Source organism: Mustela nivalis (genome assembly GCF_964662115.1).
Source record: "Mustela nivalis genome assembly, chromosome: X".
Lineage (NCBI taxonomy): Eukaryota > Metazoa > Chordata > Mammalia > Carnivora > Mustelidae > Mustela > Mustela nivalis.
The window spans coordinates 66,503,844-66,520,980 of NC_139040.1; the positions used below are offsets into that span (position 1 = coordinate 66,503,844).

At 36.0% G+C, this 17,137-nt stretch overlaps 1 protein-coding gene across 5 annotated transcripts in view; it reads right to left on the minus strand.

Annotated features, from left to right (window-relative positions):
• Nucleotides 1–17,137, minus strand: part of CHIC1 (cysteine rich hydrophobic domain 1) — a 68,083-nt gene that overhangs the window by 48,489 nt on the left and 2,457 nt on the right. For all 5 annotated transcript variants that reach the window (XM_082716053.1, XM_082716054.1, XM_082716055.1 and 2 more), the window contains exon 2: nt 7,519–7,573. In XM_082716053.1, the coding sequence (XP_082572179.1) occupies nt 7,519–7,573 (55 nt within the window). The remainder of the gene's footprint in view (nt 1–7,518; nt 7,574–17,137) is intronic.

A 17,137-nucleotide genomic window follows, 5' to 3' on the forward strand; every position in this document is an offset into this window, starting at 1 on the left:
ATCATGAATGAAAGAGGAGAGATTACAACCAACACCAAAGAAATACAATTATAAGAACATATTATGAGCAACTATACGCCAGCAAATTTGACAATTTGGAAGAAATGGATGCATTCCTACAGACATATAAACTACCACAACTGAACCAGGAAGAAACAGAAAACCTGAACAGACCCATAACCAGTAAGGAGATTGAAGCAGTCATCAAAAATCTCCCAACAAACAAGAGCCCAAGGCCAGACAGCTTCCCGGGGGAGTTCTACCAAACATTTAAAGAAGAATTAATACCTATTCTCCTGAAACTGTTCCAAAAAATAGAAATAGAAGGAAAACTTTCAAAGTCATTTTATGAGGACAGCATTACCTTGATCTCCAAATCAGACAAAGACCCCACCAAAAAGGAGAATAACAGACCAATATCCTTGATAAACACAGATGCAAAAATTCTCACCAAAATACTAGCCAATAGGGTCCAATAGTTCATTGAAAGGATTATTCACTATGACCAAGTGGGATTTATTCCTGGGCTGCAAGTTTGATTCAACATCCACAAATCAATCAATGTGATACAATATATTAATAAAGAACAAGAATCACAGGATATTCTCAATAGATGCTGAATAAGCATTTGACAAAGTACAGCATTCTTTCTTGATCAAAACTCCTCAAAGTGTAGGGATAGAGGGTACATACCTCAATATCATCGAAGCCATCTATGAAAAACCCACAGTGAATACCACTCGCAATGGGGAAAAACTGAGAGCTTTCCCCCTATGGTCAGGAACACAGCAGGGATGTCCACTATCAGCACTACTATTCAACGTAATACTAGAAGTCCTAGCCTCGGCAATCAGTCAAAAAGAAATAAAAGGCAAAGAAGAGGTCAAACTCTCACTCTTTGCAGATGATATGATACTTTATGTGGAATACCCAAAAGACTCCACTCCAAAACTTCTAGAACTCATACAGGAATTCAACAAAGTGTCAGGATATAAAAGCAATGCACAGAAGTCAGTTGCATTTCTATACACCATCAGCAAGATAGAAGAAAGAAACATTACAATTGCATCCCAAACCATAAGATACCTAGGAATAAACCTAACCAAAGAGGCAAAGAATCTGCACTCAGAAAACTATCAAGTACTCATGAAAGACATTGATGAAGACACAAATAAATGGAAAAACGTTCCATGCTCATGGATTGGAAGAACAAATATTGTGAAAATGTCTATGCTACCTAAAGCAATCTACACATTTAATGCAATCCCTATCAAAATACCACCAATTTTTTTCAAAGAAATGGAACAAATAACCCTAAAATTTATATGGAACCAGAAAAGTCCCCAAATGGCCAGAGGAATGTTGAAAAAGAAAACCAAAGTTGGTGGCATCACAATTCAGATATCAAGCTCTACTACAAAGCTGTAGTCATTAAAACAGTATGGCACTGGCACAGAAACAGACACATACATCAGTGGAACAGAATAGAGCCCAGAAATAGACCCTAGTCTACGTAGACTAGTCTACGGTTAACTAGTCTTTGGCAAAGCAGAAAAGAATTCCCAATGGAAAAAAGACAGTCTCTTCAACAAATGGTGTTGGGAATATTGGACAGTCACATGCAGAAGAGTACAACTGGACCATTTCCTTAAATGACACACAAAAATAGACTCAAAATGGATGAAAGACCTCAATGTGAGACAGGAATCCATCAAAATTCTTGAGGAGAACACAGGCAGCAACCTTGTTGACCTCAGCTGTAGCAGCTTCTTCCAGAAACACTGCCAAAGGCAAGGGAAGCAAGGGCAAAAATGAACTATTGGGACTTCATCAAGATCAAAAGTTTTTGCACAGCAAAAGAAACGGTCAACAAAACCAAAAGACAACTGACAGAATGGGAGAAGATATTCACAAGTGACATATCAGATAAAGGGCTAGTATCCAAAATCTATAAAGAACTTATCAAACTCAACACCCAAAGAACAAATAATCCAACCAAGAAACGGGCAGCAGATATGAATAGACATTTTGGCAAAGACATCCAGATAGCCAACAGACACATGAAAATGTGCTCAACATTACTCAGCATCAGGGAAATTTACAAATCAAAACCACAATGAGATACCACCTCACACAAGTCAGAATGGCTAAAATTAACAAGTCAGGAAACAACAGATGTTAGAGAGGGTGCAGCGAAAGGGGAATGCAAGCTGGTGCAGCCACTCTGGAAAACAGCATGGAGGCTTCTCAAAAAGTTGGAAGTAGAGCTACCCTATGAGCCAGCAATTGTACTACTGGGTATTTACCCTAAGGATGCAAATGTACTGATCCAAAGGGGCACGTGCACCCAAATGTTTACAGCAGCAATTTCTACAATAGCCAAACTATGGAAAGAGCCGAGCTGTCCATCAAGAGATGAATGGATAAAGAAGATGTGGTGTATGTGTATGTGTGTGTGTATACATTTATATACACACACACATACACACACTATGCAGCCATCAAAAGAAATGAAAATCTTGCCATTTGCTATGATGTGGATGGAACTAGAGGGTATTATGCTGAGTGAAATAAGTCAATAAGAGAGACAATTATCATATTATCTCTCTGGTATGAGGAATCTGAGAGGCAGAGTGGAGAGTTTGGGGGGTAGGGAAGGAAAAAAATGAAAACAAGATGGGATTGGGAGGGAGACAAACTATAAGAGACTCTTAATCTTACAAAACAGACTGAGGGTTGCTGGGGGGAGGTGGTGCTGGAGAGGGTGGTTGGGTTATGTACATTGGGGAGGGTATGTGATATAGTGAGTACTGTGAAGTGTGTAAGCCTGACATTTCACAGACCTGCACCCCTGAGGAAAATAATACATTATATGTTAATAAAAATAATTAATAAAAAAAGAAAGAGCATTTTACATCAGAAAAAAAAAACAATGCCAAGTTGCTATCTCAAGATTTACCTCTCAGTGATACTCAACTTCTTTTTCCTAGTCAATCACTGAGCAATGAAATAGAAATTAAAATAAGGAAAATATATTTATATATTTAGCTCTAATCTGTAATATAACATTACTATAAATTCTCTTTAAATTGTGTATCTAGAAACACTAATATATTTTTAAAATATGGTAAGTTTTATTTAAACTAATGTAAGTCATAAAATTATTAAATCTGTGCACTTACAAATTTAAGTGCTTATAACTAGAATTTAAATTTTTATTTAAAAAGTAAAATTTTTACTTAGAGTATTTATTTAGAAGTGTATAAGCACAGACAAAAAAATAAAAATAAAGAGCAAGGCTAAGGCCAGAAACCAATCAGCTGAAAAGGTAAAACGTGCTTTTTGTTTTAAAATATTGTGAATAAAATATATGCCAAGATATATAAAATTTATTATAAAATTTCTTTTATTACATGCTTCTGGAAATAAATAAACAAAACTTTTAAAAGAATGTAGCAATTTTCCTTCTTTCTTGCCAATACTTTCCACCTTTAACACATAATCGTGTCAATTATTACTTTGTCACCATGATTAAACTATAAACTACTATACTGAAGTTACTAAAAATGAGAATTCAAATTTTTTGAAGTCATAAGATAAATACATTGAAAGGAAAACTACTAGAATTTCAAAAAACAAAATAAAACCTTCATTTTGCCTTTAAAAGGAGGCCAGGATTGTCTTTGGAAAGAAAATCTGTGTTTGAATAACAGTAAAGTCTTAAAACAGATAAGGACATAGTAAATGAGAATTGGTTAACTCCTGATTTAAACATTGTGAAAATAATGTTTAGTTAACTGTGTGTTACTCATTTACTTCCATATAATTGAGTATCTTTAGTAATGAAAGTTAGATGGAAGCCTTTTACTTTCTAGCTAAATGGCAGGTTATAAAGAAACACTGAATTCCTTTTGACTTTCTTGAAAAGAAAAAGAAAGCCACATCATAAAGGTGGGGGAAAGAGTGATAATATTTTATAACAGGATGCAAGAGACTGCAAACAAGAAAATATAAGCAAAACCCAGCAAGACTGTTTTGCCTCCTTCAATCATGGGGAACACAACCCTATCAATCACTTGTCATATTTGATCACAATAGTAGTGGTCGATTTTATGGCTTAGATTTCCCCCAATATCACACACTAATCTCCCCATAATACCATTTAATTGTTCTAAGCTGAGGGCCAGAAGTTTTCATTTCTTTTCCAAAGTACTGTAGTTCTTTCATTTTCTGGTCACCAGAATCTGCGGTACACACCTGCTTGATATATCTTATCATGACAGGAAGACTTATCATTAGTAAAATGGCTAAAACAATCTTTTCTGCACTTAATATAGAAGGTCATCTTTTTATTTGTATTAGAAGCATTAACATATAAGCACAAAATTAATACTGAGCCATGAATCTTGTCAAAATGGCTTTTTACGATTTCAGAATTAATTCTGTGCAGTTTTGCTTAGTTTAGGCATAAAAGCTATTTAGAATCCCATTCATGCCAGAAGACTGATTTTTTAAAAGGTAGATTTATTTTTCTATTTTAAAGACTGCATTTGTTCATTTTAAAATATTTTACACAAAGGCTGTTAAGTTTGGAATTCAGACCTTCCTTTTTCCTTTTTTTTTCTGGTTAATGTAATTCTTCTTGCCTCTTCCCCCAGTTATTAGAGAAGCATTTGGATAATTCATAATAACCTATACAATTACAACAGCGCCTACTGGACAAAAATTGTCTCATTAAAGAGAAAAGTGAACAAAATTAATGTTACTACCATGTGGCTTTTAAAAATCAGACTTTCAGAATTCCTGTTGGTGATGTTTTCATCACTAAAAACTAAACTAAGAAAAAAATCACGGTATCATTTATGCCTCATTTAATAATGAGAAATCCTGTCCACTTAAAGTAATGCACACTAGAATACCCAATCATTGATATGTGCTATAGAAATGGTCACCTGAAAAGAAAGGATATCTTTAAAAATAGCTCATATCCAGATTGCAGCTTAATATTCTTACTCTAGTTTAAAAAGACTGTACTACCTTTTTCAATGATGGAGTTTTTAGTTTTAAAAGGCTTGGAAAGAAATATGAAGAAATATTCTAAGTATTCCTTGAGTGTATAAAACCAGCCCATTTCAAAGATGGATACATTTTATGCCTGTAAATTCTAGGCACTGGCATTTTTTTTTATTATTCATTTTCTAGAAATCCTTGGACTTGTAATTCAAACTTTTAAAAAACAAACTAGCAATAAAACTTAATATAACTGCCCAGACAACACATGCAGCAGCACCAGGGAAACACAAAGCACAGGTTTTCTCTTGGAGATGTTTTAGTTCACATTCTCTTTAATACTGAATTTGTCATCTTTCCACAAACACATTATTATTCAAAGGGTTTTTCTACAGCTATTTTTTTTCTTTTGGAGAAAACATATATGAAAATTCATATAAAACAAATCTAAGTTTGAACTGCTGCTTCAGTTGGCAAATTATTCTAAATGATCAGGATAGGAAGGTAGAACATTCTAGAGAGTGAGGCCAAAACATCAAACCAGAGGGCTCTTTGTACCCTAAAAATGTAAATGGACATATATCTTCTGTTAACTTAGCCAGGGACTATTTCCACTTGCTTATTATATAGAATGATTTGACAGTATACATAAGGAGAGAGAAAAGGTCAACAGTTTAAAAATGACAGGTTACTGGTGGGACCAGTCAATAAACTGTTACTCAGATAAAGAATATAAAAGTAGAAAAAGCAATTAAAAATTGAAAGCTGGTAAGAAAAAATTGGAGAAATAATCAGGATGAAACTGGGATACACTGGTGGGGAAAAAAACCTTACATTGGGAAGCTAGTAAGTACCTGACAATATACTCGAAGTTATTACATATGTTCTTTCATTTAATCCTTACAATAACAAATGAAGTACTAGTCACGTAAAAACTGAGGCTCAAAGAAGTGGCTCTCTCAAGGCCACAAAGACAGTAAGTGATAGACCTTGTATTCCAACCCAGATCTGATTTCAAAGTTTAACTACTCTATACTGTCTCTAGCTAGCTCCCATTTTTCAGGGGGTAAATGAAGCAAATAAAGTATAAAATATCTTTCAGGGCTAAATCAAATAGAATTTCTTACAATTCTAGTGACAACTCCTGTGAAAAGAAATAGCTCTGCTGTCTTTTGCTCCCTACCGACCTCTGAATAATGCTCTGAGATTAGGCCAAAAGTGAAAAGCAAGCAGCTAGAAAATGTATCATGACAAAAAGGAGCCAATATTAGATGCATTTTATCCCATTCTCAGAGTGTAGAATGAGCAGACAAATTAAAGAAAATTCAGGTTTGAATAGGTAACACAGTGACATGGTTCAAAAATCAAAATAATACTAAATACCAAAATACCAAAAATGGTCTTATCCTTACCCTTGCCTCCATCTATCTCATTCCCCTTCTCCCATCAAGGTCACCACTTTTATTTAGTTCCATGTGCAGTCTTCTAGAATTTCTTTATACAATTAATAATGTGCTTATTTCTCCCCTTTATTACACATACTGTAGACAAGGATTTGTACCTTGCTTTTCTCATTAACATTATCACAAAATTTAACAATAAATTGCATAAAGGCCCTTTAGGGAATGGAATGATTTTAAAATCTGACCAAATCTATACTGACAATTAGCATTGTTCTAGTAATAAAATTGTACAGAATAGTATTAAATTACAGGCTTCAAAATACAAAAAGTTAATTTCTTTTATCCCCAAGTCATCATTTCACCTATCTAGCATTCACCTATTAACCATTTGGAAATTACTGAGTATTTTGTAATATAATGGCTTTTCTCTTTCTTGTGTATTTCCTCAAGTAACAAACATGTGTAAGCAACTTTTTGCCTTAGTCAAAGCCTTTTTCTTTGGGCCTATAAGTTAGCATTACTGTTGTAAGAGAATTTTCTAAACATAGTCTCAAATCCTAAAAAGTCTTTGAATACTGAACCTGAAGTGTGAAGATACCGTGGAATGTAGAGGAACCAGGGAACAGAAAAGTAGTAATTTATTGCAGCGAGTCCAATTTTAGAAACTCAAACGATTTAAAAGGTAGAAAAATGTCTGACCAAACACTTGATTCTTTTGATGTGTAACAAATCATACTGTAGGACACTTTTAAAAATAATAGAGTGATACAAAGTTAAACAATGATAACTTTGTTAACTCTAAAGAACACTGGGATTAGGGACCTAAATGAAAACAATTATAGCTACTAGTGCTGAGAATAAAGGTCAAAATTGGAAAAACTGAACAGATAAGCAATTAATAGCTGGCATTAATGGACAGTGAACAAGATAAATGGTCATAGGCTAGCAGTCATGGTGACAGCTTTGTCAGTAATGACACAGCTTCCAAGTACCCTGGCCTCTTGTTATTATCAATACCAGGGAGCCAAAGTATTTGTCATAATACTGAATAAACTATAAAACAATGCTTTTAGAATTGAAAAGTTCAAAGCAAACTCTCACTTACCTTCCCTGTTAGAACTGAGGGAAATTCAGTATCAAACTTGTTGCTCAAGCCAAACCTTAAAAACAAAGAACAAAATATATTCTACCCAGCATATTTAACTCTTTACCCCCTCCCTTTTTAACTAACAAAGGCTTGCATTTTTTGTTTGATGTTGTGATTTAAAAATGTGTCCTAAAAATAATGTTATGGTATTTATAGAAAACAAATCTTTGATTATTAATATGAATTAATAGTAAAAGAAACTTATGGTGCAAATGTTAAAGTGGTATTCTAATTACATCCATGCATGATATGGGATTAAATAACAAATTAGAGCTGGAAATAAGATTTTTGACTTTAATGTTTCTGTTAAAACCCATTTTAGTTGATAACTTTTATTTTTTTTAATATTTTATTTTATTAATTTGACAGAGAGATCACAAGTAGGCAGAGAGGCAGGCAGAGAGAGAGGAAGAGAAGCAGGCCCCCCGCAGAGCAGAGAGCCCGACATGGGGCTTGATCCCAGGACCCTGGGATCATGACCTGAGCTGAAGGCAGAGGTTTTAACCCACTGAGCCACCCAGGTGCCCCTAGTTGATAACTTTTAAAACTGGCTGGTAGTACGTAGGAGTGGATAATACTATTCTTTCTACTTTTATGCATATATGAAAATTTTCCTAATAAAGACTAATATAACCTTTGGAGCTGTAGCTCAAAAACTTATGATCAGTTAGTATTCAGATACTCAAAGGTTGATCTTTATGAATGGCTTTCATGTATATGCTAAACTTGTTTTCAGAAAACAGGTCTCAGCCTTGAAAGCTCTGACTCAAGTAAGCTCATTGAAATCTGTTTTCAGAAGTCAAGATGAATTTTATGAGCCTTCAATCACCTACTTGAAGGGATATCACAAAGGTCACGTCCTGCATATCATCCTGTATACCATCTTCAGATGACATACCATAGTAACTATAATTTTACAGTGTAGTGTAGTATAGTAAGTAGATGATGGGTTGTAAGAAAAAATTAAAAAACAAAACAAAACAGGAATATTTATTGAGAATTCTTGGTGAGGTAGGCAATAAAATAACAATTTACCATGGGTTAGACACTGTGCTAGATAAATATGTTACTTCTGAAGTTTACAACCCTGAAAGAGTAGTACTGTCATCGCCCTCTTAAAGACAAGGAAGCTGACACTCAGAAATTTTTTTTTTCAAAAAGTAACTAAAAGACTTGCACAAAGTCATATATCTAGTAAGGTGGGGAGGACCAAAATTCAAATGCTGATCCCTAAGTTCTTTCTGTCCTGTACTCAGCTTTTTGCAAGCAGAAACAATGACTTATTTATCTTTTTGCTTAGTAGCATAAAGTAATCTAGTAGGTATTTAATAGAAGTTTGTTTAATAATAAGCTACAATACTGTTTGATTCGACTGATTTATGGCCCTTTAGTCTTATGGTCACATTAAAGACATGTAAGAATCCAAATGTCCTATTAAAACTATGTGGGAATAACATTCTCCTTGTATCATTTATGCTAATGGCTCCTTTTCTGGAACATAAGCACATCTTAAACACAAAAATTCTCTACACTTAGCAGCTAGTAGCAAGGTACACATCTGTGTGTGTGTGTGTGTGTGTGTGTGTGTGTGTGTGTGTGTATACTCTGTGTTTTTAAAATGTATTTTTAAACAACAAATTCTATGTTTTAAGATAGTTGGGACAATTAATTAGCAACCACAAAAAGATCTTAACTTCATTTAAAAATACTTAATTACTTCTCTAGGTATCAGTATATGTAATGAGAACATAATATTCTCATAATAATGTTTCCTTATAAGTCTATACCTGGACACAGGATACAGCCAAACTGGAAAATAAGATAGTATAGGGGCGCCTGGGTGGCTCAGTGGGTTAAGCCTCTGTCTTCGGCTCAGGTCATGATCTCAGGGTGCTGGAATCGAGCCCCACATCAGGCTTTCTGCTCAGTGGGGAGCCTGCGTCCCCCTCTCTGCCTGCCTCTCTGCCTACTTGTGATCTCTATAAAATAAATAAATAAAATCTTAAAAAAAATAAGACAGTATATCCCATACATGAATTTTTATGGAAAATTTCATGTGCTCTTTGAGAAACTAACACTTCAGTATTAAATATATATTTGCAACTCAGCATTCAATAACATGACCAATATATAAGAGAGCAAGAAACGTCCTTCATTTCAGTTATATGTAGCTAAATAGTGATCTCATCACTATCTAAAAGGTAGAAAAACATCTAACCAAACGTTTGATTCTTTTGATGTGTAAAAGATGATCTCAAAAAGATATAATTTAATTCATTATTCTACAAGGAGTAAATTCTTATTGTGTAACACAGTAACAGATAATAGGTTTCATTTTTAAAAGGAGACATTATACACTTTAAAGTAGAGCTCTATTTCCATATCTTGTCTAAATGCCTTTTGGATGCAATGTCAATAACATGTTCTTGATTTAGAGTCTGGGAAGATGGCAAAGTAGGAGGATCCCAAGTCCACCTCATTCCACAGATACACCCTAGATAACAGCCATATCCGTGCAATGAACACAGAAAACCACCCAAAGACTGCACAGCAGACTTTCCAGTTAACTGAAGAGAACAAGTCACACAAAGGGGAGGAAGTATAGAAACATGGTCAGGACTCAAGCTCCTGGTGACACTAACCACAAACGGAAAGGACATCACAAGCACTGAGAAGGGAGAGGAGCAGACCCCCACCAACCCCAACCACCCCCCCCCCCAGGAACCTGGACTTGGAAGACAAGTCCCCATAATATTTGGCTTTGAAATGCAGTAGGGCTTAACTCTGGGTAAAAATCAGCAGGCTTATGGGGCACCTGGGTGGCTCAGTCTGTTCAGTATCCAACTCTTGATTTCTGCTTAGGTCATGATCTCAGGGTTGTAAGACTGAGTCCCACATTGGGCTCCATGCTCAGCATGGAACCTGCTTAAGATTCTCTCTCTCCCTCTGCCCCTCCCCTTGCACATGTGCGCGTGCTCTCTCTCTCTCTCTTAAAAAAATAAATTAAAAAAAAATCAGCAGGATTAGCTCTTAGAGAGCCAGAGAGCAACAGGAAACTAAGCCCTTAAGGAGACATCCTAACAAACAACACTGCTAGATAAAAGCATTGAAACAAAAATTTAAAAAGGGTCTGGGTATACAGAAAGGAGATTTATTTACTAATCTCAGAATGTGTGCTGGAGGGGCAGGGATCTTTAGGAGACTTCTTCAAGAACAAAAGAGCTTGTGGGTGCCAACCCTACCTCCATCCTATCCCCAGCCTAGATATCAGGACACCTGCAGGAACCAGGGAGAACACTCTCCACCTACCTTGCTAACACCACACACACTGCTTCTGTGTTCTCCTGTGAATCTACCCCATCCAACCTACCCCACTAGGCACCCATCTGTCCAAAGCAGCTCCTGGCACATTTTATCCTTAAAGCAGCCCTGGCAAGGACCAGCACCACTTCAAAATGACTCCTGCCTGAGGAGAGGGGAAGATAAACCACATACTAGTTCAACTGTAGCCCCAGCTTTGCTAGTCTCTTTGCATTTACCACTGAGCAAGTGAACTTTCTTGTTTCCATTTCCTTATTATTCCCTCCTTTCTTAACTGTTTATAATTTCCCTTATAATGCTGTCACTTTTCTGAAAACAATCTCTCACTGAGTAAATTTATTCAGAAAGACAAGTTCATCATGTCTTATTTATTGCCAATTATATATTCTCTTCCTAGAACATTTTCCCTTTACTTTGCAGCTTTGTCACACTGTTTGATCACTCCCTAACACTCTCTCATCCTTCTACTCTCCTCTAACATTCTTGCATTTTCCAAAAATTTGGCTTTTAGTCATCTGCTTGTCTTTCTACGTGAACTTTAACAGTCCCTCTTTGTTTAGTAGCTTTGACCCTTCTATGCTGATTACCACCAAATCTGTATCTCTAGTTCTACATTTTCCAGTATTCTTTGATCTCTAATTGCATACTAAAAATTTCGATTTCAGTATCTTACCAAAAACAATACCATCTCAAGTAAAACATGTCTAAAATTAAATGTTATCTCTTTATTGGAAACAAGCCTCCCCCCTTCAAATTTTTCATATCTATCAATGACACATTGATTCTCTTTAACCTAGACCTTGGTTTTGGTTTTGCACCTTCCCTCCCTTATTTTTTGCACCGTGCTTGCTCTGAGGTGGCACCAAATCCTGATATTTGTTCCTTTGAAATCATTCTCATAATGATTCCTTCCCTTCCACTGCAACAGCCATATTGGCTATTGTCTTTGCTCAGGTGGTTCCTCTTGCTTCCCTTCCCTAGTTTAAATCCTATGCAATCTTCAAGGCTCAAGTCAAGTCCCAACCACTGCTGTAATACCACCAATGTTCAAGCTTTTATGGATTTCCTTTTTCTCTAAATGCTCACAGCTGTTTCTAATCTGTACTATATAATTCGATAGCTAATAAAATATTTCCCATTATTCTTTGCTGCTCTATTGCTATAGACATATCTTGAAAGCAATTTTCCTGTTAGTTTTATAAAGCAAGGTTTATACTTCACTTTTCTCCTGTATTTTTCATAGTGCATACACCAGTGCTCAAGTTCTCAATATATACTTGCTATATTCACATTACCAATATTCTTCAATATAAAAAGGGATTATCTTTTCTAAAATATAAAAAGTATATTAAATATGGTAAGGAAGGTGTCATTTTATTTTTTAAAATACTCCTTTAACATGTGTATGTATGTATGTGAATGCATACACACACACACACACAAACATATTTTCAAAAGTTATAAATATAGGCGAACTAGTCTTGATATACTCTCAGAATTTTGGCCAAAAGGCAGTAACAATCCGATTCTTGCCTACCAGAGATTTCTTTTATCTTTTTTAATTAGAAACTCAGCATTTAAAAAAAATACTTAACTCAAATAACCTTGGGCATACATTTCACTTTATAGCTACTAGGAAAATGTTGAAATGGCTGCTGCTGAATAAACACCTCAGCTCTGTTTCATAAACAAACTATTAAGAACTGTGAATCCACAGAGGTTAGACAAAATCACCTACCCATTATTGATTAGTGATAAGCATTAGCCAGGATGTGGGGATTTTCCAGCATTAGATAAATGAACACTTGGGAACTTCTCGCACTGTCCATTTTATCAACTTCATTAAATATAGAGCCTATTCTGTGTTTGAAGCTGTCCTAGCTGATGGTTCCTAATGACTGCATTTTATCTGTCAAGTGTCTTCAAATTTTTTAATTTCTTGGATGATTCTTTGGAGTAAAGGAAACTGAGAAAGAAGGGTAGGTCCTCTTAGTTGCTCTTCCCTTCTCTCTCCCTCCCCACATCCTCATTGCTTTTAATCTTTTTGGAAATGGCTACACACCAGACTTTGAAAACCTTATACAAATGAAAGCTTATATGTTCAGATAAAACAAGTAAAATTCTGCCATTAAGAAACATGATTTTACTAGAAAACTATGTACTTACAGTAATAATTCTTTAGTGTATACATTGAACTTTATTTACTATACCATGAAAAAGAAAAGCTTATGCTATGAAATTCAAAGATATTTTCAAAAATATTATAGTTAAATCTCTTTAATATTTTATATGAAAATAATCATGTCTTGCCACACTGTAAAATAGCAAGTTACCATAGCTTCCCCATTCTAAAATCTTATATTTACCTTATACAAACACATATTAACAATGCATCACTGTAATTCCTCAAAGACAATTGTTTATAGAAAAGGCATTCCATTAACTGACCTGAGAAGTATCAATAATTATAGTCTAAGTATAATAACTGCTGTCCAACTTTTTGGAGAAATACACTGTTTGGCAAACTTGGCCATCTTTTTCCCATCTTTTTCAATTCTATATGGAATAACTTTAGCTCTTATAGATTAATTTTAGTGAGAATTTTATAAGAACTGGTAACCTATCATCTCTACTAACTTCTATACAGATCTACTATGAAGGGTAAATATCTGTATGTTCATTTTTTTAAAAGATTTTATTTATTTGAGAGAGAGAGAGAATGGGTACACAAATGGGTGACAGGGGAAGAAGGGGCAGAAGGAGAGAGAGAAGCAGACTCCTCTCTGAGCAGGGAGCCCAATGCGGGGCTTGATCCCAGGACCCCAAGATCATGACCTTCTTCGAAGGCAGATGCTTAACTGACTGAGCCACCCAGGCACCCCTGTATGTTTTAAGTACTATAAAGAGTGTGACAGGGTGCCTGGGTGGCTCAGTTGGTTAAGCGACTGCCTTCATCTCAGGTCATGATCCTGGAGTCCCACCTCAGGCTTCCTGCTTAGTGGGGAGTCGGCTTCTCTCTTTGACCCTCCCCCTTCTCGTGCTTTTTCTCTCTCTCAAATAAAAAAATAAAATCTTTAAAAACAGAGTGTGATAATACCTATAAATAAAGATCTCATGAGATATAATTATCCTTGTATGTATTTCAATACATTGGATCCAAATACTTATCCTAGAAACACTAAGAAGAAAAGTGGTAGATACTAAGTTATATCACTCAGATGTATAGTATTTCTAAAACACTTAGTATTTCCAAGAGGCATTTTATTGTGTCTGTTTCTATAAACTCAAAACTGTAGAGTTAATTTTGCCATATATTTTTTCAATTTGGAAAAAAATCCCCAAATACCCATTCATCCTCATCATCTTAGAATTGGAATTACAATTAGTATGGTTAGCCCATTCTATTTTTTAAAAAATTATAATTTGTTCCATGTTAAAAGATTAGCATCTTTTAAAAGTAACTAGAAAGCCAATATGTTAAGATGATAGAAATAGGGGTATTCTGATGCCTTAACAAAGATATCAGAGGTAAGTCCATGTCATAATCCTCATCACTGGGACTCGTGATATTACTGTACCCATATTGCTCTTTGCTCAGAATCAGAAGTACTCTCCACAGCATGATTCAAGTAACCCGTATTTGTCGAGGGCCTAAAATACAGCATACATTATGGTAGGAATACTGAGTGTTACTAAAGTGAACCAATATTCCTTCAACTCACTTTTACTGATTGTCTACTTCAGGCAAGCACTGTGCTAGGCCATGAAGATTCAGAGGGCACTAAAAATTGTTACTACTATTGCAGGTTACAATTTAGTGGGGGCAGAGAAGACTTGCAGGAGGTGGTGACATATGGAGAGCTGGGGTAAGGGCAGTGGGTACTGGAATTCTAGGTGGAGGTCCCAGCTTGAGCAAAGGAAAAGAAATAAGAAATAGCATGCTAGGAACAGGAAAATATAAGCCATAAGGGGAAATGTCAGCAGATTAGGCTGATAGATAGGCAGGGTACAGTTCTTTATGCAATGTTAGGGAGCTTAGATTCTATCCTGTGGATAAAGGGAAAATCACAGAATAGTCTTGGGCAGTAAAATGGCATCTCAATCTAGCAGCAGGCTGGGGAATGGATGTGAAGTTGACAAGGATGAAGACAAGTTGATTGGTTAGGGTGGTGAAAGGGGCTCGAATCAAGCAAGTGCTGGTAGGGAGGAAAAGAAGAAATTTTTAGGACATATATTATTAATACTTGCTGATAAATGTAAGTGAGAAAGAGGAACCAAGGATTAATAATGAGATACGTGGAAGTACACTGAACTGAGATGGAAAACAGAAACAGGAGGCCTTTTTTTTTTTTTTTTTGAGGGGTTGGGATGGAGGCATAAGGGATTGGTTGGGGGGGTTAAATTCTGTTTTGAATATGCAGAATTTAAGATGACAGTGGGCTGTCAGGTGAGGAAGCCCAGGTGAAAGTCTCAGCAAAGTGTGGCACAGAGATAAATATTTGGGAGATGTCAGATAATTGAAACCATGAGAATCACGATGAGATCATCTAGGCAGAATAGGGAATGAGAAGAGTAGTAGGTTGAGAACAAAACCTCAGAGACCACTGGTATTCAAGGGTCAAAAGAGTAAGAGGAGTCCATGAATGAGAGAGTTAAATAATTGCCAGAAAAATACAGGAGACCCAGGAGAGTGAAGTGGCCAAGGAATTCCTAGGTTTGTTTGACTGGCAAAATGTTTTAACTTCAGAATTTAAATTCCTTTAGGCAAAACATGTACTACCTTCTAGTTCAACTGAGACCCCATTACTCATGGTGCACCATTTTCTGTGACCTCTATTACCTCTGAAGGTGTGTGCGTTTGCGACCCCGAGAATATAAGCCTCCAAATAAGAGGGAGTTGTTATAAGTGTCATATACAGCATTGAAGACCAGAAAGAGAATGAAAAATGCCCATAAATGTAGCAACAAGAGGGTCATGGTGCTCTTAACAAGGCTAGTTCTTCCCCGCCCCTTGGGCTGTGGTCATGGTGGCAGAATCCAGGTTACAGAGGAGTGAAAAGGAAATAGGTATGGTGACTGTAGCTACTCTTAAGAAATCTGGAGAGGAAAGGAAGAAGGACAAGACATAGCTAAAGGGGAACATAGGTCTAGGAAAGCTTTGTCTTACTTTGTTTTTAAACAAAAAGAGAAACTATGAATATGTTTACAGGCTGATACAGAGAGATAATATTAGAGAGATGGGGCTACCTGATGGAGCAAGATTTGGGAGGCTGGAAAAGAAGGGTACAGAAAGTACAAGTGAAGCAGTGAACTTTGGACAAGTGAAAGAACTCTTTGACCTCTGAGGCTGGAAGAAGAGAGCATAAGAATTCAGATCTAATTAAGATCTAGTGCAGGTTTATCAGCAGCAAAGTGACATGATTAAACTCTGTTTTAAGAAAATTAGTTTGGCACCAGTATGCGGAATGTACTGGAGTAGAAAGAAGTGGCAGACTGTGGCAATAATTCAAGCAGGAGTTGAAGGCAACCTAAACTAGGGTGGTGCCAGCAGAAATAGAGAAAATGAAAAGTTTAATAGACATTTCAAATATATGATGATATAATTCTGGGATAGAGTGGCACTTGACAAGTAAGAGTTAAAATGACTTAAGGAGGGGTGCCTGGATGGCTCAGTCGTTAAGTGTCTGCTCAGGTCATGATCCCAGGGTCTTGGGATGGCCCCAGATTGGGCTTCCTGCTCTGCAAGGGGCCTGCTTCTCCCTATCCCACCACCCCTGCTTGTGTTTCTGCTCTCGCTATCTTTCTTGCTAATAAATAAAAATAAAATCTTTTAAAAAATGACTCAAGGATTTGAAATACTACCCCAGAAGATTAGAGTGGTGGTATCAGGATCAGAAATGCGGTAACTGGAATGCACAACCAATGTGGGGACGGAAAATGATGGCTTAAGATATACTGAGTTTGAACCAAAGGTGCTCAAATTTTAAATTTAGAAAAGAAACAAAGTCCTCTATAGAATAGATGACTGCACAGAGAATGGAAAAAATAAGAGGTAGGAGAGAATAAGAAATATTTCATTCAGATAGGACAACTCTAACACTCACATGCCAGAAAAGAATTTAACGGAAGCTGATTTTTTTAGATGTTTCAGAATTAGATTAACCATTTCATAAGGATCATACTTTACCTGATACCGCGAAAGTTTCACTACCATAGAAAGGCCAGTTTTTCAGATTCAATAAAATTTCTCCTAAAC